The following is a 26869-nucleotide window of genomic DNA, read 5'->3' on the forward strand; positions in this document are numbered from 1 at the left end:
ATAGATATTAAGGATGAAACAAAGGTAACGAGTGACTTGAGGAGGCAAATATTCTCACCACTCGTTTCTGCAAACGTTATGTGTTACAATCATATTGCCATTACCCTTGACATTTTTGATCTTTCTTACCGTCTTCTGGGGAGAGTTCACTCTCTGGGTCTCAGAGATTGCAGGGAACACAAACCAGGTCAACAGGTTTCAGATGTGAGTTGGGGCAAGACCATGTAAGGCTTTGAAAGTGATCAGTAGGATTTACTGTATAAATCAAATCCAACAGGAACACAGGAAAATAAACCGACAGTTCCAACTTGGAAAATATTTATAAAAGAAAAATGCTGTGATTTATTTGCAGACCGAATCAATCCACAATATTTATTGTCTGTTATATTTCTGTTATTTCTCCCATAATTGTTCATTTCCATTAACATTTATATTTCAGGTCTACAATAAAGTTCAAAAACGAATAAGATTATTTCAAACTAGTGAGGGCATCAAATAACTGTAAGGACAATAGTCCTGACAGGTTGAGTCTTTGGGGGAAGATGAACAGAAGATCCCCCAGGAATGATTCATGGCACATATTTCTCCTTTTAAAGGTACATCACTGCGGGGGTGGGCGTCAGACCAAAAACTAAAGGTCCGTCCACATTATTATGAGTAACAGATCTAAAAACAGAGCTTTGGGCCGTGGTTGCATCAGTGCTCCTGGCAAAGCTTATTAACACTCCTGTGAAGGAGGAATTCATTTGAGATGTGTGTTAAGATTCCTGAGCAGCGTGCACTGCCTTCTGGGTAACATGTCTGGCAGCGCTAGAGTGTTTTATGCTCCCTGCTGTCCTGACCGACAGAAATGTGTTTAAATGCAACTACAGCCCTGATGCACACCTTAACACGTAGTACAAAATAAAACTCATCTTTGCTTTTTAAGCGTTGGGAGACTGAGTAGCAACATTGCAGAACCGCAAACTCTCTCACTTACTTTGGATAAATAAATAATAAAATAATGTAAATGTCTTTTGGCTATTCTTTTGGGGCCAGGAACTAAAAAAAGAGTTCCTGGCTTAAGAAAGTGAGAGGTGTGAGTGCAGGAACAGACAAGAAACAGAGAAATGAATTGCTCGGAGTATATTTGTGTGTGTGTGTGTGTGTGTGTGTGTGTGTGTGTGTGTGTGTGTGTGTGTGTGTGTGTGTGTGTGTGTGTGTGTGTGTGTGTGTGTCGTTTAAAACAAACAAAGAACATCTTTTGACAGTTTTCTTTCTGCTTTGCTTTGCGGCCAGCTAAGGAGCAGTACCACATCCCAGGTGAATATGGCTGGTTCTTAGATCCCTGCTGATTTCAGGAGTCATCATGAGCGTGTGACCGAGGGTTTCTCTCTCTGTCGTGTGTTTGCGTTCAGGGACTGAAGACAGACGTCTGAGCTACGAGTGCAACAGCAAGCCGGTGTGTCCCGCCAAGTGTCGCTGTGAGGCCAACGTGGTGGACTGCTCCAACCTCCGCCTCACCAAGTTCCCAGAACACCTGCCCCCCTCCGTGGAAGAGCTGTGAGACACAAACACACACAGACCAGCACACACACCAGCACACACACCAGCACAGAAACACACACACCAGCACACAAATCAGCACACACCAGCACAGACACACACACCAGCACACACACCAGCACACAAACCAGCACACAAACCAGCACAAACCCGCACACAGACCAGCACACACACCAGCACACACACCAGCACACACCAGCACACACACCAGCACAAACCAGCACACACACCAGCACACACACCAGCACACACACCAGCACAAACCAGCACACACACCAGCACACACACCAGCACAGAGCAGCTCCTTCTAACTATACAACTATCTAGCTTTTACAGTAAACATATGTAGTGAGAGGGCAGTTTTATGACCACCATGTTTTATTGTTTATTGTTTTATTGTTGGCTTTATCTCGAACAAGAACAAATCACCATCAAATTAAAAGCGTCAAAATATCAAAAAAAGCTAAACAATTTACCAGTCTCATCCAGAAATAAAGAACAACAGCAAAATAATGTGTTGGAGAGGGAACGCTGATTTAGTCCTGTCCCTTCCTCACAATATCATTATCATATGCCAAAGAAAATATAAAAATTACAAATTTAAATTAAATAAAATAAGAAAAGAAAAGAAAAGACAAAACAAAATGATACCAAAAAATAGATAAATACAACACAAACAATTACTAAACAAAGATCAAGGCATAATGGCCCGGTTTCCCAGATCAGTTAAGTAGTTCTTAACATCGAAAGACTTCTTTCAAACCTTCTTAAGGAGCCTGTGAAAGAAGTCTTTCGCTGTTAAGAACTACTTAACTGATCTGGGAAACCGGGCCAATTAAAGTAGCCTCCTACAATATCCTAAACTCAAAAATGTAATTTCCAGTCACTTCTTTGCTGATCCAGGACCAGCCATGAATGCAGGGAGTTACATTTGTATCGTATGGGATGTATCACATAAGGAACATAATAATAATTTAAAAAAAAACATACAGAAGGTAAATTGTGTTCTTTAGAGGTCCTTATTTTTATATTTGTCCAGAATTGTTTTCTTGTATGTGTTTTTAAACTGTTTAAAAAAACTGTTTAAAACTAGAGTTAGTGCTTCGTTTGATTTCTTCATCAAGACCATTCCACAAAGTTCCCCCACAGACTGATATGCACATGCTTTAAAGAGTAGTACGTACGCAAGGTTGATTTAATGTACTTTTATTCTAGGACTTTTTATCGGTATTGTCTTGTTTTTATCGTATTTCTACTTTTATTGTAGTGTTTTATTCGTGTTATTATTGATGGCGTTTTATTTTTTGTGAAGCACCTTGTGACATTCAGTTGTCTGTGAAAGGTGCTATATAAATACATTTTACTTACTTTTACTTACTAATAAGAGGGAGCACAAAGCTGCAGGAAAGTGTGATGAATCTCTTGAGCGTGAGTGTGTGTAGAGGTTTCCAGCGTTCAGGACGTTCATCTCCATCACGGAGATGAACGGATCAGATTTCCATCAGATTTAGCCTATGTGTTTAACATCTATCAAAAATTACACCTCGACAACACACCGGCACACGCTCTGCTGTCCATCTGCTCAGTATCTACAAAGTTAACTGTCGGTGGGACTTTTCAGGGATAAACTATGGAAGAGTATTAGGGCCATGCGGGAGAAAAAATATTTGAGAGGGGAAGATTTATTTTATTATGCACTACGAGAAAAAAGTGGAAATGTCGAGAAAAAAGTGGAAATGTCGAGATTAATGTTGAAATACAATTTCAAGAATAAACTCAAAATTTGGTGAATAAAGTTGAAATACAATTTGATGAATAAAGTGTAAATGTCTCCTCTGGCCAATCAAATCCAGTTAGAGTGACTGACAGCTCTGCAGCAGCAGCCGGAACTAACTAACTAACTTACATCCTGGAGTGGAACGTTAATGGTAGTTTCTGAAGTTATGCAACTGCATATGTGTGATATGTGTTTCAAATCAATATCGTAAAGCCAATTGACTTTTTTCTCAACAGTTCGACTTTTTTCTCGAAATTGTACTTGAACATTAATCTCGACATTTCAACTTTTTTCTCGACATTTCCACTTTTTTCTCGAAGTGCATAATGAAAAAAAAATCTCCCTCCTCTAAAATATTATTTGTATTAAGCTCCTGCCTGGCCCTAATACTCTTCTGTAATAAACAGGCTTTTCATCATGTTTCATTCACGTTTCAAGACATTAAACCATCTTAACCATCTTTATTATTTTAAAAGACATGTGATTGACAACCTCAAGATATTGATTGGATTGCAGATTGCAGAATGCAGAAATGTTAATAATCAATAAGAGTTTTTAAAATCAGAGTAATGTGGTCTCTCTTCCTGGGGTTGGAGTAAAGGAGTGCAGATGCATTTTAAACACACTGCAGCCAATTCAGGGATCTTCTCTTCAGGAAGGTAAAAAGAACTACAATAATCAAGTCATCAAGATATAAAGTAATGAATAATCATTTCCATTTCTGACGTAGAAACGTATTCAATTTGTTTCTTTGCATCTAAGGATGACAACTGTGCAGAATAACCCTGAGATTACACAAACTAGAGCAAAGACGCTGGATACCGTCAGCCTGAAGTTGAAAGGAAATGTTGCTTTATTTTGCAATAAAATGAAAAAGAGGCCAACATGTACAAAATATATAAAATAGGTCCAAGAACAGGTCCCTGGGGAACACCAGGACAGGGGAGCTTTTGCTGATGTGAAGTCTTTGATAGAAACAGAAAAGCTCTGATCCGTGAGGTAGAACCAGTCCAGGGCAGACCCCCAGACACCCACCATCTTCTATAACAAATACTAGGACCAACTATGTCAAAAGCCGAGCTTGGGTCCAAAAGAAGCAGCACAGAATAAAAACCAGCTACTTACTCATCATCTGGTTAACGATGTCAGTATGTGGAAAAATGCCATCAGTTTCTAGAGCCTTTTTCAAATTGATTATTTGGTCTCATCAGCAGCCTACAATATTGTTATCAAAGTGACAAAAAGAAAAAAAAACACAATTTCAGTCTAGTAAGCATTATGGTGTGCGCCTATATGGCGAATAGTGTGGTTAGGAGGATTCCGCTGTATTATCTGGTCGAACTGTAGGTAACTTAGTCAAGGCGTATTGTTGGTGTTTCTTTTTTTGTGTGTGTGTGTGTGTTTTTTTTGTTTTTGTTTTTTTTAGGACTGTTTTTGTTAATGTCCTTTACTTAAGCATTATAACTCACTTGTGCGTTTATACTGTTAATGTTTGTTGTGCCAAAAATTCAAGTAAAAAAAAGATTAAAAAAAACTAAACAAAAAAAAAACACAATTTACTTGCATTTTAGAAATGTTGCAGCGTTATTTATATATATATATATATATATATATATAATATTCTATTTGTGTACGTGTGGGTATTTACTGGACCCCTGAGATTAGCAGTGGTTTTGCTGCCCTCCATAAATACATATTCATATTCATATTCATGTACAGCCTGCTGGATGAATTCACACATGCTGTGCCAAAGGACATGATGAATATTTGTGATGATGAGCGTATATGGATGAATAATGCACGGATAAACACCCACCGTACAGCAACAAATTGCAAAATAATTGTTTCACTAATGATGCTGTATCTCCTGCTTTGATTGTGCCAGGCGTCTGAACAACAACGACCTCTCCGTGCTGGAGGCCACCGGGGCGTTTAAGGGCCTGTCGCATCTCAAGAAAATGTAGGTCACACTGGAAATGTAAAAACAGGGACGACTCCTTGCTTCACTATCAAAATAAGCTTCACGGAGATGTTGAGGAAATGACAAGAACACTTATTGTGTGTTACACTGGAAAGCTATGAGTCTTTATGAACACTTTAGCTGTGGTACAGAACTGAGTTAAAACCACAGACAGAAAGTGTTTGTTTTGTGTTTACGCCCAGAAACCTGAGCAACAACAAGATATCAGAGATCGAGGACGGTGCGTTTGACGGGGCCTCGTCGGTGGCGGAGCTTCACCTCACTGCAAACCACCTTGAATCTGTGCAAGGAAGCATGTTCCGAGGCGTGGAGGGCCTGAGGATGCTGTGAGTCACGCTAGTATTTACTGTATACGCTAATCAGTCAGCAAGGTGCACACACACACAGAGCGCGCTGCGAAAGGCTCACCCTTGTGTTCTCAATCATTTCTAATGATATTAATCAGTAAAGGTTTGGATATATTTGCACTATCCTCATACAGAAATTAAATTGGGGATTTGAAGGACAAGTTCAGATGTCGTTTGCTGTTTGAAAACATGTCGTCAACCATTAACTGACAGCTTTGAAGGAGTTTGGTTTTGAAAGTAACTTAAGGGAGCTTGAGGCAGGATTTATGAAAAAAAAATTGTATACGTTTTAAGTTTTCTAGTAATAATGTCAGATGAAGCGTTCCAAACCAAAAAGAATGAGCCCTCTAGTATATCTGTCCGTTGCCTTGAACAGGCTGTGTGCTGCAAAATGTGCTGCAAGGCTGGGGCCGCTTTTCCCGCGCTGCCCTGCGGATGTGACGTCACATGACGCTGCATGCACGTTCTCCCCGTTCTCCCGTGCCGGCTTCACTGTTGGCTGCAGTACCCCCGACGGCCGTCGTGGTGAAGGGTGGCGCTAGAGAGTCATATTTCTTAAAAGGAGCCTCATGCTCCTTTAAGTTGACGAGTCATAATTAATATCATCATCGTTTGAGCAGGAGATGTTACGCAAACTTAATATATGCTCTTACACACACACACACACACACACACACACACACACACACACACACACACACACACACACACACACACACACACACACACACACACACACACACACACACACACACACACACACACACACACAGACAGTAATAGTGAATGGTGTGACGTGTGCATGTCTGTGCGTGTTGCAGGATGCTGAGGAACAACCGGATCAGCTGCATCCACAACGGCAGCTTCACGGGCCTGAGCAACGTCCGGCTGCTGTCTCTGTACGACAACCAGCTGAGCAGCATCCTGCCCGGGGCCTTCGACACCCTGCCCAACCTGTCCACCCTGTCAGTGCAGACACACACATTCACAGCCCAGGGAGTCTCTTCTGGTTATTCATGTCCGTCTCTGTCCGTCTCTGCCCCCCCCATCAGAAACCTCCTGGCCAACCCCTTCAACTGCGACTGCCGCCTGTCCTGGTTCGGGGCGTGGCTCAGGAGCCGGAGGATCGTGACCGGGAACCCTCGCTGTCAGCGCCCCGCCTTCCTACGAGAGATCCCCCTGCAGGACGTGGCCGTGCCTGACTTCCGCTGCGAGGACGGTAGGATGTCACACACTCAGTAGAGCTGGAGTACTGATGTACGGAAGAGTATTAGGGCCAGGCAGGAGAAAAATAAAAATAATATTTGAGAGGAGGAAGATTTTTTTTTCATTATGCACTTCGAGAAAAAAGTTGAAAAGCCATGAAAAAAGTCGAAATGTCGAGATTAATGTTGAAGTACAATTTCGAGAAAAAAGTCAAAATGTCGAGAAAAAAGTCGAAATGTTGAGAGAAAAGTCGAAATGTCGAGATTAATGTTGAAGTACAATTTCGAGAAAAAAGTCAAAATGTCGAGAAAAAAGTCGAAATGTTGAGAGAAAAGTCGAAATGTCGAGATTAATGTTGAAGTACAATTTCGAGAAAAAAGTCGAAATGTCGAGAAAAAAGTTGAAATGTCGAGATTAATTTTGAAGTACAATTTCGAGAAAAACGTCAAAATGTCAAAAAAAAAGTCGAAATGTATTTAAACTTTTTTTTCAACTTTATTCTCGAAATTTTGACTTTATTCACGAAATTTCGACTTTATTCTTGAAATTGTATTTTAACATTAATCTCGACATTTTAACTTTTTTCTCGAAGTGCTCAATAAAAAAAATATCTTCCCCTCTCAAATATTTTTTCTCCTGCATGGCCCTAATACTCTTCCGTACTAATGGGAAGAAACACTGGGGAGTTAAAAAGCTTTTTCACAAATGCAAAGTGCCTCAACTTGAATAGAATTTTTTGTAAAGCGATGTATTCCAGCTGTGCAGTGATACCAGAGTGTATGTGTGTTGCTCAGGCTCCGTGCTGGAGGACGGCAGCTGTGCCCCGGGGCCCCAGTGTCCCGGCCAGTGCACGTGCATGGACACGGTGGTGCGCTGCAGCAACAAGCACCTGCAGGCTCTGCCTAGGGGGCTGCCCCGCAACGTCACAGAGCTGTGAGTCCTAACGCCGCTGCGTCCCTCCAGTCCGCTGCTGCAGTCCTGTCATCCACCGCTTCCTTCTCCACCTTAGTCCTGAAGCTCAACATTTAGAAAGAAAAAAAAACAACTTTAAAATAGCAACAAGTTTGCTTTGTTTCTGCATTCACCTTCACTGTGTGTCGGAGGATGAGGATCATTTCAAACAATAGTATTCTCATTACCTCAGACTCACACTGTGCAGTTGCAAGTCTTTATCACTTATATTTAAAGATTGTAATTAAAAATAAATACACAAAGAGCATTTATGTGTGCTGCTGTTTTCTATGTTCTTTTTTAAATTAAGTGTCAAATGTTAAGTGGTTTCACTGATGCAGTTGGCATGACAACGAGAACATGAGTGTTGAGTCAGAGACCCGCTGAGGCCCAGTTTAGAGCCAGCGAGGGGTGTTTTCATTTACAAATCATCCAGCAGAGATCCTCAACGCACATCTGTCTCCACCCCCAGGTATCTGGACGGCAACCAGTTCACCAGCGTTCCCAAGGAATTAGCCACCTTCAAGTACCTGCAGCTCATGTAAGAGACACCCAACAAAACATCTGCTTTCAGCCCAATGACACCGATGCACGTTACAGATCTACAGCAACACGGAGAACACGCCGTTTCCTCAGTCTATGAATCAGGAAATACTGTAAATGAATGATGCATTCACCTTAAAACATTTGAAATAAGGAGGGTTTGAGCTGTGACAGTGGAGCGCAGCGCCGTTTCAGGACAGTGACGTAAAGATTTCAAACACAGTCAAGCTTTCTGAGGATCCAGATCGTCTTGGAAGTCACATGACCAAAGCAGCTGTGTGTTTCACAGCTTGTAGATGAGATTGAACACAGAAAAACCACAAAACCACACAGAAGTCGCCATAATGTGCTTCTGTGGGTGTTTCTTAAACTTTAAATGAAAGATAAAATATGAAATATAATTACCTTTTTTTAACGTATTACTCAAATTCCCTCTCTTTATGGCGTTCTTCATATAAAATAGTGTTACAAGTCACTTTGATATGGAAGCAGCACATCAACGGCACATCTGCAGGCTAATCGTTAAATCATGATCACGTTGGGGGGCTAGTCTAGTCTAAATGGCAGTAGTAGTAGTAACAGTAGTAGTAGTTGTAGTAGCAGAGGTGTCAAGTAACAAAGTACAAATACTTTGTTACCTTACTTAAGTAGAAATTTTGGTTATCTATACTTCACTGGAGTAATTATTTTTCAGACGACTTTTTACTTTTATTCCTTACATTTTCACACAATTATCTGTACTTTTTACTCCTTACATTTTAAAAACAGCCTCGTTACTCTATTTCATTTGGGCCTTTAATAAAAACTATCCAGTTAAATTGCTCCATCCGGATAGAGTGAATTTGGTTGTGGTTGTTTCAGATGTTCTTGTCCAGTTTTGTTCTTACATCCGTTCCCTCAGATTCCTGCAACTAAACTTGGATGTACATTCCAATAAAGGTTAGGATAAATGATAACATGAACATGAAGTTTGACTTTTTGCACCATTACAATACTTATAGGAAACTAGTCATCATATCTGCTGCTCTCTGAAACACATGTTACTGCTCAATAGTACACATATATGCTTCTTTAATATATTTACATTATACTAAGATGCATTCATTTTCAATGGCTTTTGTCCTTAATGGCTTTTTTCCCCCTTACATTACTTTTACTTTTATACTTTAAGTAGATTTGAAACCAGTACTTTTATACTTTTACTTGAGTAAAAAACTTGAGTTGATACTTCAACTTCTACAGGAGTATTTTTAAACTCTAGTATCTATACTTCTACCTGAGTAATGAATGTGAATACTGAAGACACCTCTGAGTAGTAGTAGTAGTAGTAGTAGTAGTAGTAGTAGTAGTAGTAACTTTGAGCGGTTGCTGCAGAGCTGTGGTCCAGGTGCTGTAGTTCTAAGAACGTCCAGCAGAGGGAGCTGTAGACTGTACAGATCAGTCCGTATGGAGCTGAGCGCACTTGTTCATGAAGTGTCTCTTAAACATGTCATCTCCATCAATGTCTCAAAACGTTTGTGTATGCTTTGGATAGAAGGACCAGGTTTCATTGTGCGTATCACTGCATGTATGCAAAGCATCATGGGACATCTGCTCGCAGCGCACGTGACGTGTATTGATTGAAACTGACCTTTGCCTCTGCAGAGATCTGAGTAACAATAAAATCAGCTCGCTGTCCAACGACTCCTTCTCCAATATGAGCCAGCTCACCACGTTGTGAGTACACACACACACACGCACACGCACACACGCACGCACGCACGCACGCACGCACGCACGCACGCACGCACGCACGCACGCACGCACGCACACACACACACACACACACACACACACACACACACACACACACACACACACACTGCTGGAAGCTTCAGCAGTCCTGAGGGTGAGGGTGGTCTTGATGTCGTTAAGAGATCACGTTCCACCACCAGATGTTTACATCCGTACACTCAGAAACTGGGCCGGGGCTGACCGGCGCTAGACGCCACTGAGGAGATTAACAGTCATTACCTGGAACACACTGATTATCTGTGCACAACATTGAAAAACGTCCCCGTGGACAGATCTGCTGCTGAGACAACAACTGTCCCAGACATTTCACACATCCCAATCTGCTTGCAGGTCCTCAGGTGTGTCTGTAACTTGAAGAAAAGAAATAAACCCACTATGTCTTTCGCTCTGAAATAAGATTCTGATTCTGCTGGACCTTTCAGGACCTTATCGGCAGTACTGGAGTTGAGGGGGGATGAGGGGGGATGAGGGGGGATGAGGGGGGGTGCCCCCCCCCCCCCCCCCGGAAATAAAAACGGTCCAAATCATCCCCCCTGTAAAACTGCCATCCCTCCTTTCCATCCCTTATGTCATTTCATCAATGAATGTGGTTTTACTGCTATTTCAACATTTAGAGTCATCACCAGAAAAATAACACCAGAAAAATTGAAATAAGTAGGAAAATCTGCCAGTGGGACAAGATTTATCTTCTCATTACAAGCAAAACATCTTGTTCCACTGGCAGATTTTTCTACTTATTTCAAGTGAAAATCTACTTGAAACAGGTGAAAATTGTTGTTTTTTCCAGTGATGAGTCTTGTTTTAAGTGTAATGAGATTTTTTTACTAAAATGAGACATTTTAACTAGAAATAAGACAAATATTCTTGTTAAGATTTTGAGTTTTTGCAGTGATCCATTTTACTTATCCTGTGAAGGACAGAGTCATATTGATAAGTTCAGAAAAGTGTTTTTTATTGTTGTGTTTTGATGTATTTGATGTAAGCCCAGTGGATATTTTAAGCTTACAGAAGGCTGCATTTAACTGCTGCTATGTCATTCCTGCAGTATTTCTGCAGGTGTTTTAGTCACTGCTATTATTTGTAATATATTATATTATTTGTAATCAGCACAAATTATCTGTCCCCATATGTTAAAATCCACCATCCCCCCTGATTTTTTTTTACAACTCAGGTATTGCTTATCGGTGTACCATATTACATTTTTGAGGTTGTGATTTTACGACTCGTGTGTGTTTCCAAGTCAAATGTGATGACGTGTTTTCTTTCAGGATCCTCAGCTATAACTCGCTCAGGTGCATCCCTCCCCTGGCCCTGGCCGGCCTGCGCTCGCTCAGACTGCTGTGAGCACACGCACAAACACACGCCAACATGCAGCCTTACGACACCTGCCAGACCCCATCACCCCTCCGTCTTTCCTCAGTCCATCATCTGTCTGTGTGCATCTCTAATGATCTCTGACCTCTAATGACCTGCTCTGACCCGCGCTTGTGTCTGTCTTCCAGCTCTCTCCACGGCAACGACATCTCCGAGCTGCAGCAGGGAATCTTTAGCGACGTGGCCTCGCTGTCTCATCTGTAAGCCCTGACTGTATATGTGGTACATGCCAGCAGTGTGTTTCCCGTGCACGCCAGAGACAGCCACGCATGTGGCTGCTCTGCCGTAGCGGCTGCTCTCAGATGAAGTCCAGCTCTCAGAGAATGAGTGGTTTGGAGTGTGGCGGCTGTGTGGCGGATCGCATTAGCCGGGGAGCCCCATTGTTTGGTTCCAGCGATCTGAGGCCTGCGTGTGCGCGCGGGGCTGCATGTCAGAAATTAGCATCTGCAGTCGACTGTGACACATGTGAGTCCATCTGAGCATCTCCGGTAATTGTTGAGAGACAAAGGAAGCGCGACGGATGGGGGCAGGGAGGTAAAAATAAAAGAAACTAGGAGGGATAGTTGAGAGTAGGCGCAAGGAAAACAATGTGAACACAAGCTGACAACTGAAGGAAGAGTGTTTAGGATTGTTTTCTATTGTGCATAAAACTATGTTTGAAGAAAATGCAGGAAAAGGATTTGGTGTAGCATATCCCCTTCCACAGCTTTACTTTCTCTGTGATTCTTGCTCGGTTTTCTCAGTTTTCAGTAATCCATCTATCCTGAAAATAATGATTTCATGTCTTAATCCTGATCAAAAACAGTAAAGTGTTTCCCACGTCAGGGAAATATCATCAGGAATGTAGTCTGAAAATATGAGACGTAATGATACATGTTATTTGCTCTGAAATATGAAATAATGATTGGCATTGAATTAAAAGAATGTATTATCAACATAATAACACATATAATTTTTTTATCATAGTTAACAGTTTAAAGGAAATTGTTTCCTTTTCCTGTCTTCTTCTGGTTTCAGTTTTTCCTTTGAGTCCGAGCTGCAAAGCTGCTGAAGCTCTAGTCTAGTATTTCTCATCATTCCCACTTTTCTCCTTCAACACCTACTTTTATATGTGTTGTTTTTATTTTTCACCTCTAAAAATGTACAGAAAGAAACCACAATGGCCCCAAAGGCTGTGACTTGCTCCAAGCACCTTTTACTGCTCTGCTCCCAGAACTGCGCCGCACCATCGGGGGGCGCTGTGGCTGCAGCCGCGCTGCTCCCAATTATCTCCACCACTACTGAAAACCTTTATTAGCTGTCATCACGTTGTCATCTAACAGGATTTTTATCTTCATTTCATAACCTGTACATTTGAGACAGCTGAAATTGAAATTCATCATGCATCTCTTGAAGGCTCCAGTCTGCTGTTTTGTAGATCGTATTCAGGGAAGTTTGGCACCTGCTGTCCGTTGTCCTGCAGATTCCAGTCCAAATGTCCAAAATCCAAATTGCAAACTATTTTTATTCAGAATTAAAGAGTAACATTTATTTAGTTTATTGTGTACAGAGATAGGAAAATTAAACTTGAAAACAGATTTTAAAAAATGTAAAGGTTTCTAAAAATTGTGTTGGATCAATAAAACACGTAGGTTTAGGATTTGTTCATTTATTTAGCGGAGGGTGATTCAAATGAGAGCCTTTATGTAATGCAGTAATGCGTTACAGCACAACTACATCATATAAATGCTGGAAACTAGATTTTGATGACCTTAGATCTGCCGACGACATCACAGCCAGAGGCGTGGAGATGCGTAAAAAGAGTTTAAATGTTTATGTTAAACTGAAAGAGATTTACACTGTTTATCACTTTTTTTTACACACCTTCTTTTCTGCAGAAAGTAGTTAGCACTTTTAATTATTCATGAATGATGCTGCGGGTGCCGTCGTTAATCCAAAGTTTTCTCAACCTCTACCTTCACATCTGTGTTCAGTTGAGGTTCAGCGTTTTCTCTAGAGAGAAGGTGCATTAGTATCGCTTACTTCTGCTCAACTTCTGTATCTTTAATGGAGTATTTATTATCATTTATATATGCATGTAGGCGTTGATGGATGAAACAGAAAACCAATGTGTTTTTCCTTCACTTCTCTACCTGTTGGGTCCATACACCTCGCAGGGATCCAGCTTTACTGGAGCGGACCAGTCTGGACCAGTCTGGGCCAGTGGGACCAGGACCGTCTCAGAGAACTGGATTTGGTCTCTCGTGACTAAGATACCATGACCTCAGAAGTCTTTTAACCTGCTCTGGGTGTTATTATGTGCACAATGTGACCCTGACCATCCTATTTACCTCTGATGATGATTGTATTAATGGAATCAGCAGATATGACCGATTAAAGCTCTGTGGTTGTTGGTCAGCGTGGGTGTCACTCGTGGAGGTCAGAGAGCTCCACCATGTGGCTCCAAAAATTACTGCTCCTTTCCACAACACTTCCAACCCCCTTCTTCACTTCAGCCCTCTCCTCCACCACTTATATCTGTTTTCATTATAATTATTCCAGTTCCTTCTGTGTCCTTCTTCTTCCTTTCTTCCTCTATTTCATTCATTCTTCATCTTTATCTTTTGTGTTTTATTTACAGTAATTTGTGTTAAAAAAGTCACTCACATGCACTTTTTTTCTTTTTTTTAAAAAACTTTTTTAGAAAAATTCCCACCTTCTTCCAAGACATAAACTATTCTGGTGTCAAACCTCAGTCCAGCTTCTAGTGTTCAATCGTGCGATAACTGAATACATACTTTTATAATGATACACACAGTACTGGAGTTGAGGGGGGATGCGGGGGGACGGCATCCCCCCCTGAAATAAAAACAGTCCAAATCATCCCCCCTGTAAAACTTCCATCCCTCCTTTCCATCCCTTATGTCATTTCATCAATGAATGTGGTTTTACTGCTATTTCAACATTTAGAGTCATCACCAGAAAAATAACGCCAGAAAAATAACTTATTTGACAATTTTCACCCATTTCAAGTAAATTTTCACTTGAAATAAGTAGAAAAATCAAGATTTATCTTCTCATTACAAGCAAAAAAAATCTTGTTCCACTGGCAGATTTTTCTACTTATTTCAAGCGAAAATCTACCTGAAACAGGTAAAAATTGTGGTTTTTTCCAGTGATGAGTCTTGTTTTAAGTGTAATGAGATTCTTTTACTAAAATGAGACATTTTAACTAGAAATAAGACAAATATTCTTGTTAAGATTTTGAGTTTTTGCAGTGATCCATTTTACTTATCCTGTGAAGGACAGAGTCATATTGATAAGTTCAGAAAAGTGTTTTTTATTGTTGTGTTTTGATGTATTTGATGTAAGTCCAGTGGATATTTAAAGCTTACAGAAGGCTGCATTTAACTGCTGCTATGTCATTCCTGCAGTATTTCTGCAGGTGTTTTGGTCACTGCTATTATTTGTAATATATTATATCATTTGTAATAAGCACAAATGATCTGTCCCCATATGATAAAATCCACCATCCCCCCTGATTTCTTTTTTACAACTGGAGTACTGTCTACACGTATAGTCCATGTATTTCCCAGTAGGAGATGGAGGCCAGACCTGTACTCAGTAACTGCTCCTTATGGTTGAGATGCTGCTGGAGGAGGGACAGGCGGGACAGGAGGGACAGGCGGGACAGGAGGGACAGGCGGGAGCCTCACCAGCCTCTCCCTCTGTCAGCTACATGACTCTTCATCTGCTCGTCTCTGCAGAGCGATCGGAGCCAACCCGCTGTACTGTGACTGCCGGCTGCTCTGGCTGTCAGACTGGGTGAAGAGCGGCTATAAGGAGCCCGGCATCGCCCGCTGTGCCGGCCCCCGCGGCCTGGAGGGCAAGCTGCTGCTCACCACGCCGGCTGACAAGTTCCAGTGTGTGGGTAAGACGTCCGGAAGCTGCTTCGTCATGAAAACACATCCGTGCCTACAGGCTGAACATGAAACCAAAGCTTCAGTTTTGTTCGTGTGTGTGAAAGGAGGGATTTGATCTGGCCTGTGGACTCAGTTGCTTGAGAAAAATGTTTGATTGCTGACGTGTTTAAACCTACTCACATGGCAGCAATGCTTATTTGTCTATAGGAATTCAGTCTGGTGTCTGCTGTCATGTGGCTTTTAAAAGCATCTAAGAGAATTAACACCCACGTACAGTTACTGTCTAATAGGTGATACTTCATGAAAGGTTTGAGTCTGAGTGGCCTTCACCAGGAGCTGGTTGCAGTTGCTCCCACACACTCGCAGTTTAGGACACTGTAACACTGCCTGGCTGTAAAGTTGTGCTACGTAGCAATATCTCTGATCACATCAGCATATCAGGAGAACGCTCATGTGTCGACCTCCCACCGATGACAGTGGGGTGACAGCCGGCTCGCTTGTCTGATGCCATACTGGAAGCAGAGGTGTCAAGTAACGAAGTACAAATACTTTGTTACCTTACTTAAGTAGAAATTTTGGTTACCGTATCTATAATACACTGGAGTAATTATTTTTCAGACGACTTTTTACTTTTACTCCTTACATTTTCATGCAATTATCTGTACTTTTTACTCTTTACATTTTAAAAACAGCCTCGTTACTCTATTTCATTTCGACCTTTAAACAAAAACTATCCAGTTAAATTTCTCCATCAGGATAGAGTGAATTTGGTTGTGGTTGTTTCAAATGTTCTTGTCCAGTTTTGTTCTTACATCCGTTCCCTCAGATTCCTGCAACTAAACTTGGATGTACATTCCAATAAAGGTTAGGATAAATGATAACATGCCTCTGAAGTTTGACTTTTTGCACCATTACAATACTTATAGACAACTATCATCATATCTGCTGCTCTCTGAAACACATGTTAATGCTCAATAGTACACATATATGCTTCTTTAATATATTTGCATTATACTAAGTTGCATTTATTTTCAATGGCTTTTGTACTTAATGGCTTTTTTTCCTCCTTACATTACTTTTACTTTTACACTTTAAGTAGTTTTGAAACCAGTACTTTTATACTTTTACTCGAGTAAAAAACTTGAGATGATACTTCAACAGGAGTATTTTTAAACTCTAGTATCTATACTTCTACCTGAGTAATGAATGTGAATACTGAAGACACCTCTGACTGGAAGTAGAAAAACTAAAATGTGGATTCACCACTAGGGGCTGGCTCCAAAACTCTACCTGCTGAAATGTTCAACTTGGCAGGAGAAATAAACGTATTTACAGGCTTGTGTCAGACCTGGGTTTAAAGGAGGACTCAGATGCAGACACAAAGAACGGTAATGACAGGTTTTTATTTAGATGTTCTTCAATCTCTTAAGACAGGGTGACAAACAAACAGGCTACGAAAAACTAGACATCACCAAAAGGCGCGGTGACAAAACCCAGGAGAAAGAAATGAAAATAAAAATCACTCCAACCAGAGGAAAAATGCTACACTGATCTAAATACACTATATAAATCTCAAAATCAAATACTCTCATGGAGGGAAAAATAAACGAAGCTGACAATAGTAAAAAACTAAGCTACACTAGTCTGGACTATAAAGAAACAAAAGGCACTCCAAAAGACAGGAAACAAGAAAAGGAATCAAAACTACTTCTAATGTCTATCAAAAACGTTATCAAAAAACAAGGTCACTTTTCTTCAGAGGAATTACAAAAACATAGAAATACAAACTTGGCAAATGGTCGAAGGTTCTTAGTCAAGGCTGTTACAGGCTGATGTACTCGCTAGGACGAGATACTCTGGCAACAAGACAGGGGAAGACTACTAAATACACAGGAGGAGACACAGGAGGAAACAATCAGGGAATCAGGGGAGACATCAGACTGGTGACACAGGAGGAAACAATCAGGGAATCAGGGGAGACATCAGACTGGTGACACAGGGGGAAACAATCAGGGAATCAGGGCAGACATCAGACTGGTGACACAGGAGGAAACAATCAGGGAATCAGGGCAGACATCAGACTGGTGACACAGGAGGAAACAATCAGGGAATCAGGGGAGACATCAGACTGGTGACACAGGGGGAAACAATCAGGAAATCAGGGGAGACATCAGATTGGTGACACAGGAGGAAACAATCAGGGAATCAGGGGAGACATCAGACTGGTGACACAGGAGGAAACAATCAGGGAATCAGGGGAGACATCAGACTGGTGACACAGGAGGAAACAATCAGGGAATCAGGGGAGACATCAGACTGGTAACACAGGGGGAAACAATCAGGGAATCAGGGGAGACATCAGACTGGTGACACAGGAGGAAACAATCAGGGAATCAGGGGAGACAGACTGGTGACACAGGAGGAAACAATCAGGAAATCAGGGGAGACAGACTGGTGACACAGGAGGAAACAATCAGGGAATCAGGGGAGACAGACTGGTGACACAGGAGGAAACAATCAGGGAATCAGGGGAGACAGACTGGTGACACAGGAGGAAACAATCAGGGAATCAGGGGAGACATCAGACTGGTGACACAGGTGGAGACAATCAGGGAATCAGGGGAGACAGACTGGTGACACAGGAGGAAACAATCAGGGAATCAGGGGAGACATCAGACTGGTGACACAGGAGGAAACAATCAGGGAATCAGGGGAGACAGGCTGGTGACACAGGAGGAAACAATCAGGGAATCAGGGGAGACAGACTGGTGACACAGGAGGAAACAATCAGGGAATCAGGGGAGACAGACTGGTGACACAGGAGGAAACAATCAGGGAATCAGGGGAGACATCAGACTGGTGACACAGGAGGAAACAATCAGGGAATCAGGGGAGACAGACTGGTGACACAGGAGGAAACAATCAGGGAATCAGGGGAGACATCAGACTGGTGACACAGGAGGAAACAATCGGGGAATCAGGGGAGACATCAGACTGGTGACACAGGTGGAAACAATCAGGGAATCAGGGGAAACATCACACTGATGACACAGGAGGAAGGGCAAGTGGCCTGAAACGAGAGGGAGGTTACTTTTCAACATAAAACAGGAAGTTTGCCAGACAAAACCCTCAAGACAGGACATCCCTCACCGCGGTGTGACAGCTTGTACAAATGACAGTTGGGTCGGGTGTTCACAGTGTTGACGCCAGCGAAACAGCCCCTCACTCTTGGTGCAGAGAGAGGCAGGACATCGTTCTGTCCTGTTGAACTTGACCTCAGCTTCTGACACCGTCGATCATCGTGTCCTGCTCTTTGAAATGGTTTCCCTCCATCTATCTGGAGGATCTGCTAAACGTCCTCTTCTTCATCACTCACCTTTGGTGCGCCACAAGGGTCTGTTTTGGAGCGTATTATTGCTATGCTGATGATATTCAGGTTAACATTTCTTGTGAATCTCAGGATGTTTTTGAGACACAGATCTTTCGTAGGTTTATTATTATTATTTTGCTTAGTTTTTATATTTAACATTTTGTCTTGTGTTTTATTGTAAAGTACTTTCTGATTTGTATCTTGAAAGGTGCTATATAAATAAGATATTACTTACCTGAAGAGTTGGGATTGGTTAGGGTTAAAGGGAACCCTGCATATTAAGACATGTAGTCCCTAATTAGCCACAATTGTTCTCTTATACTAAAATATGTTGTTAGAAACACATAAAATAATCGAATTGCTTTAAAAATCTACAATGTTTATTACATATTTTGACCTGCGGGAGGCGCCATGTTTTACCTGCGCAATGTATTCTGGGGGCGATGACGTACGACGGTGGCTCTGGGAAGATAAGCCCCATTAGTTTAACTGGGACAGGTATCTAAAACATAGTTGAGCAGCATCTCCCGGCCGTGGAGGCTGACGAGGGAGCCCATAAGACGTCTCGGTTCAGGCAAACTGGATCAAAGTTCTGTGATGCACGGGAGATCTGCAAAAATGATCAATGTTGTGCGCATCTTACCAGTGCATTAGGCTCCTGCGTAGACGGCGTAGCCTACGGCGTAGACGGCGTAGGCTACGCCGTAGCCTGCGTAGCCGGGGCTCTACAGCCCGCAGCGCTCCGCCATCCGCTCTCCGCTCTCGCCGCCGCTGCCGGGATGGAGACGCCGGTGGGCAATATGCACGTTTGAGTGGGCATAGCCCCCCCCCCCTCTCCCCCCTAAAACCGGCCTCAGTGCTGGGTGATGACAGACCCGACGCTGAGGGGACTGGCCCGGGACTTTGACGAAACGGGAGGCGCAGACTTCGCTTCAAATAGGCAAGAACATCTTTATTTAATTTAATGACGGCAGATCTGGCTGGGGTTTTTATTGTAGCATCGGTTATCTGCTAGTTGAAACGTGTGGTCTGTTAGTCTATCTGAGTTTTATGGTGTTTTTATAGTTCATGCTGTATGGGGCTGCACTTTTTTTTAATTTTATTTTACTTTTTTGTAGGTGCGCCGTCACCTTAATGTTCAGCTGTGTTTTCATCTGTGTTTCTGGTGCGCCGTCACCTGTTTAGCTGTGTTTTCATCTGTTTCTGGGTGTAAAACAGTGGACGGGGGCCAGCAGGTGCCACCGTGTGACGTACTACCCAGAATGTAAAAAACAATGGCGACCTACATGTTAAATTATATTTTCAAATTTTATAAAAACGAAGAAATCAACAAGGTTTTTTATATCACATTGTTATAATTGATACCAACATTTATCTTTTAAGACCTACATGTCTTAATATGCAGGGTTCCCTTTAAGGTTAAGTTTAGGACTGTGACTGGTCAGTGACTCTCCTTTTTGTCACATCTGTAGACCCGTTCGTTCAAAGGACAGACGAACTGCCTCCTTGCACACCAGTTTTTTTTGATCATGATACAACATTTGCAATAAAAGCACTTCCTGTTGTTAAGTCAGTTCTTGATGCATGGAAACGCAGTCCAAGGCGATCCATGAGCCCCCATGTGGTCAGAAGGAGTATTGCTACAGAGTGGTTTTTAAAAGTTTTAACAGCAAAGGTAATTTGATCAAAAATTGTGTCATTAAATGTTGTAAGTCAAATCTGGCTGGGGACAGATGTCATTTGAGATTCGCTTTTCGAAACATTGGTCATGACCACTCTCAGAGCATTGGCTGATCCATCAACCCAATAGCCGTCTTTGGAAAGCAATGGATAGATTTAGTATTGATGGTGATAAACAAACAAGCAGGAGATTTTGCAGCGGCAGTAGGAACACCTGGGTGCTGCTGGTGCAGGGAAGACGGCTTATAAATGAACTTTAAGATGACTCACTTTTGACAATCCACTCTTCTGTCTAACTCTGACACATATCCTTCAGGCGTATCTGTTCCTCCTACATGCTGTCATTTAATGCATATGTCTGAATGACTAACTCTGCTCAACACTCATCTGTCTCACTGATAATAAAGCTCAGGTGTCCTAAAACATACCAAATTTCAACAATGGTACATTGAAAGTTACTTTATTTGGATCCAAGAGTTCGACTGGCCTTTTTTTTAAGTATGTTAGTTACTCAACAAAAACTAAGCACTACAATATTGTTTATAACCTTTAAATCACATACAATTATGGCTAATAAAACTGTGATTACATCTCTTGATGGATCTTATTTAGTCATACCTTTTTCAAATCCATAAAAACTGCAAAAGTAGGAAATTAATTATTTCTTTGAGTTACAAATTAGCAGAAAGGTTTTGACTTTTACGTCAGTATTAAAGTTCTTTCTACCAACACTGTAGCATATTGATGCTATAAATGGCATCAGCAACACTGAAACACACTGGCAGATTTGCATGAGGCAATTTTCTTTTTATTCATAACGTCAGATGAAGGGGAGGGGTTAATTTGCACCAATTATGTTCAAGTAGTCAAAACCGAGTCCGATGACACCACCTACGACTCTTTATGTCAAACCATTCAAAGGTTATTGCAGGAAGTAGGAATTATCAAATATGGATCAATCAGATGAAGGGGGGGCGCGCTTTTTGGCGTCTATCGTCGCCACGGTAACGCTTTTGAAAGAGAAAAGTAATGCCCATCGTCGCAGGATCGAGATGCACATTTTGATGTATAACACACCTGGGTGCACGTTACGGTTTGGGCAAAGAAACGGCCGAAGAAATGGCATAAATTGCGCCAAAATTACATGATTAATTCAAAATGACCGACTTCTTGTTCGGTTTCGGCCATGGCGCCAAGAGACTTTTCTTTAAGTTGCGACATGATACAGGTGTGTAGCGATTTTCGTGCATGTACGTCAAACCGTATTGTGGGGCTTGAGGCACAAAGTTTTCTAGGGGGCGCTGTTGAGCCATTAGGCCACGCCCATTAATTCAAACCATTAAATATCAAATCTTTCACCAGGCCTGGCTTGCGTGCAAAATTTGGTGACTTTTGGGGCATGTTTAGGGGGAAAAAAGGCCCTCATCTCGTCGGAAGAAGGAAAGAAAAAATCCTGCAGATACAACAGTATCGAAAAACAGTGCGAAAAACAGAGGAACAAATATTTAATATGCAGCATTTCTTTTGCAAATTCATGATTTTGTGTGTTTAATTGCATGATTTATTTCTCTATTAGGCTTCTAATAAATACAATATACACTAATAAGCTACTAATATCATGTGTATTGAACATAATTTCTATATGCATCTTGAACAAAAGTGAAGGTGCAAGCTGAGCTGTGTGTGTGTTTGTGTGATCAGGCCCGCCGGACCCATCTGTTCAAGCCAAGTGCAGTCCCTGTGCGTCCTCCCCCTGCCTGAACCAGGGCGTCTGCCAGGTCCACCTCACACAACGCTACACCTGTACCTGCAAGTCTGGCTTCACGGTGGGCATCTGTGTGTGCAAGTGTGTGCTGCACAGGGATTTGTAGCCAAGCTGGTGATTCTATGTGATCTCATCAGAGAATCTGCCCCTGCAGTCACCCAACAGCTAAATACCATAAACCGTTCATCCAATATTTTATGACTGTTTGCGTGTTGTCAGTGATTATTTTGAGCTCACATCTGTCTCTCTTAATCCCATCCAACTGCTCAGCTGAGCTGAGCTTCTGGTGCTTCTTTCTTTGTTTTGATGCCACGTGTGTTTGTGGTGTGCAGGGTAAACACTGCGAGACTCCGGTTGATGCTTGTGTCAGCGATCCGTGCACCAACGGAGGAACCTGCCTGAGTGACGAGCAGACTGGAAGCTTCAGGTAACAACACTTACCTTGTTAGCAAGAACTGAATTTTTTTTTATTTTTTTTTATTCTCATTAAATTATGGAATCATTTTTCAAAATGTTTCAAAATATGCCTATTTGTGGAAAAAATATGTAGTATTTGAGTTACATAAAAGCTTGTTATTTGTTTTCTTCCTAATTGTCCTTCTGGTCAAGAACCCAAAGAACACAAAAATGGTTTGGCCGCTGATCAAAAGTTGATGTTATCATTTAATTCAACCATAAGAATGGTCAAAATGTCCGGTCAGCACAAGTCCGGTGCTCACAAAAGAAGAGAAAAGAGAAGAAGAGAAGAAGAAAATAGAGGCCTCATAGATTCTCTACACAAATATTTTAAAAAGGTGGTGACGGTGAAGCTGGAATTAATAAAGTCTGAGTAGAGCAAGGTAAGAAACAGTTACAACGTTTACCAACCTTGTAACTTAACCTAACTGGCTAGCTCTAATGTTAACGTCCATTAGCTTGTATAAAAACCTGAAAAGCAGAAGGAGAGGAGAGGAAGAGGGAGAAGGAGAGATCCGGGCGCAGGGAGGCCCATCTTAGATGATTTTGTCCCGGGCCCCGGCAGGACTGTTAGCTGCCCTGACTGTGACATTCAGTCTTGTAGTTACATTCAATGGGGCAAAAGTGCCTCTTCCAACACTCTTCTACTTTAATTCCATAGGCCAATAGTTGCTTCCAACACTCATCTTGTCACCGTATTTTTACACTTGTAATTCTGTGAGTATAATGATAGTTGCAAACTTTATAAAATATAGATAATTTACATACATTTTCATAACATTATGTTATTAGGGATTCTGGCCAATTCATCAGCAGCCTGTAGGAATAGCAGTGACAGTGTTACAGACCTTGCAGGGACTCCTTAAAAAGCTCGGGGAAACGCAGAGTGGTCAAAACTACAACACAAGGTGTGAACACATTCAGAGACAGATTTGGATCTGATCACTCGGGACACATTTTTGAATATAGTCGGGGACACTTGTCTCCACATTCCCATCGTAGTTTGAACACGTTCAGGGATGCTAATAATTCCATTCAGTCGACTTCAGCTATGTTTGTATAATCACGTCATGACGGATTGAATCTGCAGGGACTTCAGATACAGGTGAACTCGTTCCAAAGTAGTCCCATTCAGAATAACAATAATGATGGTTGCTTTGCTAAGGAAAGCAACAGATTGCATCACAATCTTTCTTTGATATAATCCCGGTCCGAGCAAGCGCCAGGAGACGGTGCTAATAAACTCACATCATTGCCTTAGGCAACAACTCCTTTGATTTTGTGTGCAAATAACTCCAATACAGCTCTTTGTTATTTGATTTCTTCTCCATGTTTGTGGTGGATCATATTTCTATTGGACATATAATTTAGTGACTAAAGAATGAAAACTAGTTTTTGTTTTATTCTGGGCTTATTTGCTTTTGTTTTTGTTTTGTTTAGTATTTGATCATTTTCTTTATTGTTGTTACTGCGAGTTACACACTTGCAGCCGCTGCCTTTGGTGATCACAGATAACAATGCATTTGGTGTTTGCAAGCGTCTTTGAAGCCTTTCAGGAGCTTCCAGGACTGAGCTGAGTTATATCATTAAAATGGACAAGACATTATTCATTTTATTGCGTCTGAGGGGTTTTATATATTACAGTTTACATGAATGGTTTCATGAAAATAAAACCCAAATCTGTAGTTTTTTCGACGATTCCGTAACATGTGATCAGGTGGCTGGAAACTTTAGGCGATTAGAGACAAACCTATTTTCATTCAGTTCAAGGGTTTCTACTTTACAGAACTTTCTTTTTTTTTTAAAGCATCATTTCCATGTTTTTTTTCATTTTAGTTTTGACTCGTTTACCTCACAAATTATATCCCACAGTGCAATGTCTGTCTTCTATGCCAGAGGCTAGAATAGTTGGGATAAAACACATAACTATCTTTGGAGTCAGGGAATAAATGCTATTTTTAATGAAATTGATCTACAACATATTTTTATAAATGGTCAGCGGTGTAATATTCAGTATGTGAAGCATATGTTATTCTTTGAGTATAAAGAAAAATGGTCCAATGACATCTGGCATAAACCGAAACTTAGAACTTACCGGTTGATGAAGAATATTTATTGTCCTGAACCTTATGCGACTTTACCCCTGGCTAGATCAAAAACATCATTATGTATTAATTGTGAACTGGGATTCTCCCTCTGGCCGTAGAAACAGGTAAAACTCTGTTCCTGAAGAGGAAAGACTATGTAGTCTTTGTGATTTAAATGTTGTTGAGGATGAACTTCATCTTTTGTTTTATTGTCCATTATATGATGAAGCCAGGCAGCTTTTATTTCAGAAAATGCAAGATTGTAAACCTGAGTTGTTTTGGACGGAGGATGAAGTTGGAATGTTTTTTCAGAGAGGAGGTTTTCTCTATAGCTACCTTTATAAAGAGAGCCTGGAAACAGAGAAAGGACAAATTATATGGAAACTGAGAAAGGATCTGTAATTTGATCTGTAATGTATAAGTGGAATTTATAATGTTGTGTTTTTGTTTGTACGCAGCTGTTTGTCTGCTGGCGTAGTGTATCTGTGTCTTGTAAGCCGTTATAGGCTGGAACCTTAGAGGTGTATGACACATTAATAAATAACAATTAATTCATCCATTCATTCATGCAATGCACCACTTCAGCGGGAGACATTCAGCGCGGCGACGAAGCTGCACCACGTCTACGTCTGGCGTTCCAATAACGACAACCGGGAAAGCAGCAGTACATTCGCTTTACGACTCTGCATGTGCAGTCCACAGGTTTTGAAATGCACCTATTTCTTCGGAGTAGAGGCTTAATTGCAGTGACCTTATAAGTCTGAGTTATATTGCCTGTCAATAAAGATGGATTGATTAGCTCCCGTAAGGAAATGTTAATTAAGGGAAAAACCTCCTTGACCACTCTGGTTGGGATGGGATCTGAGAGGAATGCTGCTGATTTAGATGGAGCTTTGTTACGGTAACCTCAACGCGCTCAACAGCACAGAAACAGTGTGGATACGGGTCAGGTCCCACGTTTGCTCTGGTCCAGGACCCGACAGAGGACAGGGAGGGAGAAGGAGACCACAGTGTCCCCCATTAGAATGAGTTTAGCTTGAGATTCAGCTCATGGCATCATCACTGCTGCGAGTAAAGAAATAAATGGCTCAGCAGAGGTCTAAGTCTTACTTATTAGTGATGAATAATAGGCAGTTCTAGGTTTCCAAAGGTTTTCTTTCATGACGTTCGTCTTTCTTTTGAGACTAATTGGGAATCTTTGAAACCAGTGGGGTGCAACTTCCTTTCCAGCTTTCATGAAACATGAAACACAACCTTCTTCTTACTGATTACTGCCTTTTTCAGGGGGACTAAGTGGCTGAGTATTGTCCACATTAGGCCTATAACTCTGAGACAATCAACTAGTTGAGGAGTGCCGGCCAGGCCAGGTAGCCGCCCTGCACAGCACGGGAACGCTGCAGTGCAGGAAACCAGGTTTTCCCTGGTACAGGGTACAGGACTCTCCAATAAGGACCTAAGGCCACGAGATCCCCTCTCTGTGGAATCAGTGGATGTACTTTAAAGGTTTGTAGCAACAAATGATGTTAGAACGGCCAGTGATGTAATCATTTTGTTAATTTTAAATGTAAAAAAGCCAACAACGTAGTTACTTACCAATATTGTTATAATGATTTTCAGCTAGTAACGTAATAACATTTTGCTATTAATGTAATAAGTTATTGGTTGGTTATTACATTATTAGCCTAAATTAGCATTAAATCCTTTGAAATTGTAATAACTGCCGCTGATTATGCAATCAATTGGACTGCATTTCTTGGTTATAAAAGGTGTTTCTGCTGTTTTTGTGCAGTTTGCCCATCATCAAGGACGTATGCAGCATTCTCTCTCCTTACTAACGGTTGTAGCAGCTAATTTATGAATTATTTGTGGTACAACATTCTTTTTAATAAGAGTATTTGTTTGCCTAGATATGTAAATTCATAGTGTTATGCCAGTGTCTCTGTTGGATGTTTCATTGTCAAATAATTTGAAGAAATGTATGATCTTTTTTTGAAAATTCCTCAGGAATTTGTTTAAACGATTCAGGCCTCTCTTAAAACTGTATTGAAATAATTATACTAGCATAATGGCACTTACCTCCAACATTCAACA

The 26869-nt window shown here is 41.4% G+C and overlaps 1 protein-coding gene across 1 annotated transcript in view; it reads left to right on the top strand.

Moving 5' to 3' along the window:
- slit1b (slit homolog 1b (Drosophila)) overlaps nt 1-26869 on the top strand; it is a 113300-nt gene that overhangs the window by 69038 nt on the left and 17393 nt on the right. The window contains exons 15-28 of the mRNA XM_061727672.1: nt 1279-1302; nt 1398-1542; nt 5208-5282; nt 5486-5629; nt 6472-6615; nt 6703-6869; nt 7651-7789; nt 8280-8348; nt 9995-10066; nt 11413-11484; nt 11647-11718; nt 15265-15428; nt 22172-22296; nt 22568-22662. Of these exons, the coding sequence (XP_061583656.1) occupies nt 1279-1302; nt 1398-1542; nt 5208-5282; nt 5486-5629; nt 6472-6615; nt 6703-6869; nt 7651-7789; nt 8280-8348; nt 9995-10066; nt 11413-11484; nt 11647-11718; nt 15265-15428; nt 22172-22296; nt 22568-22662 (1507 nt within the window). The remainder of the gene's footprint in view (nt 1-1278; nt 1303-1397; nt 1543-5207; nt 5283-5485; nt 5630-6471; nt 6616-6702; nt 6870-7650; nt 7790-8279; nt 8349-9994; nt 10067-11412; nt 11485-11646; nt 11719-15264; nt 15429-22171; nt 22297-22567; nt 22663-26869) is intronic.

This window comes from Cololabis saira, chromosome 1 (genome assembly GCF_033807715.1).
Source record: "Cololabis saira isolate AMF1-May2022 chromosome 1, fColSai1.1, whole genome shotgun sequence".
NCBI classification, from domain to species: domain Eukaryota; kingdom Metazoa; phylum Chordata; class Actinopteri; order Beloniformes; family Belonidae; genus Cololabis; species Cololabis saira.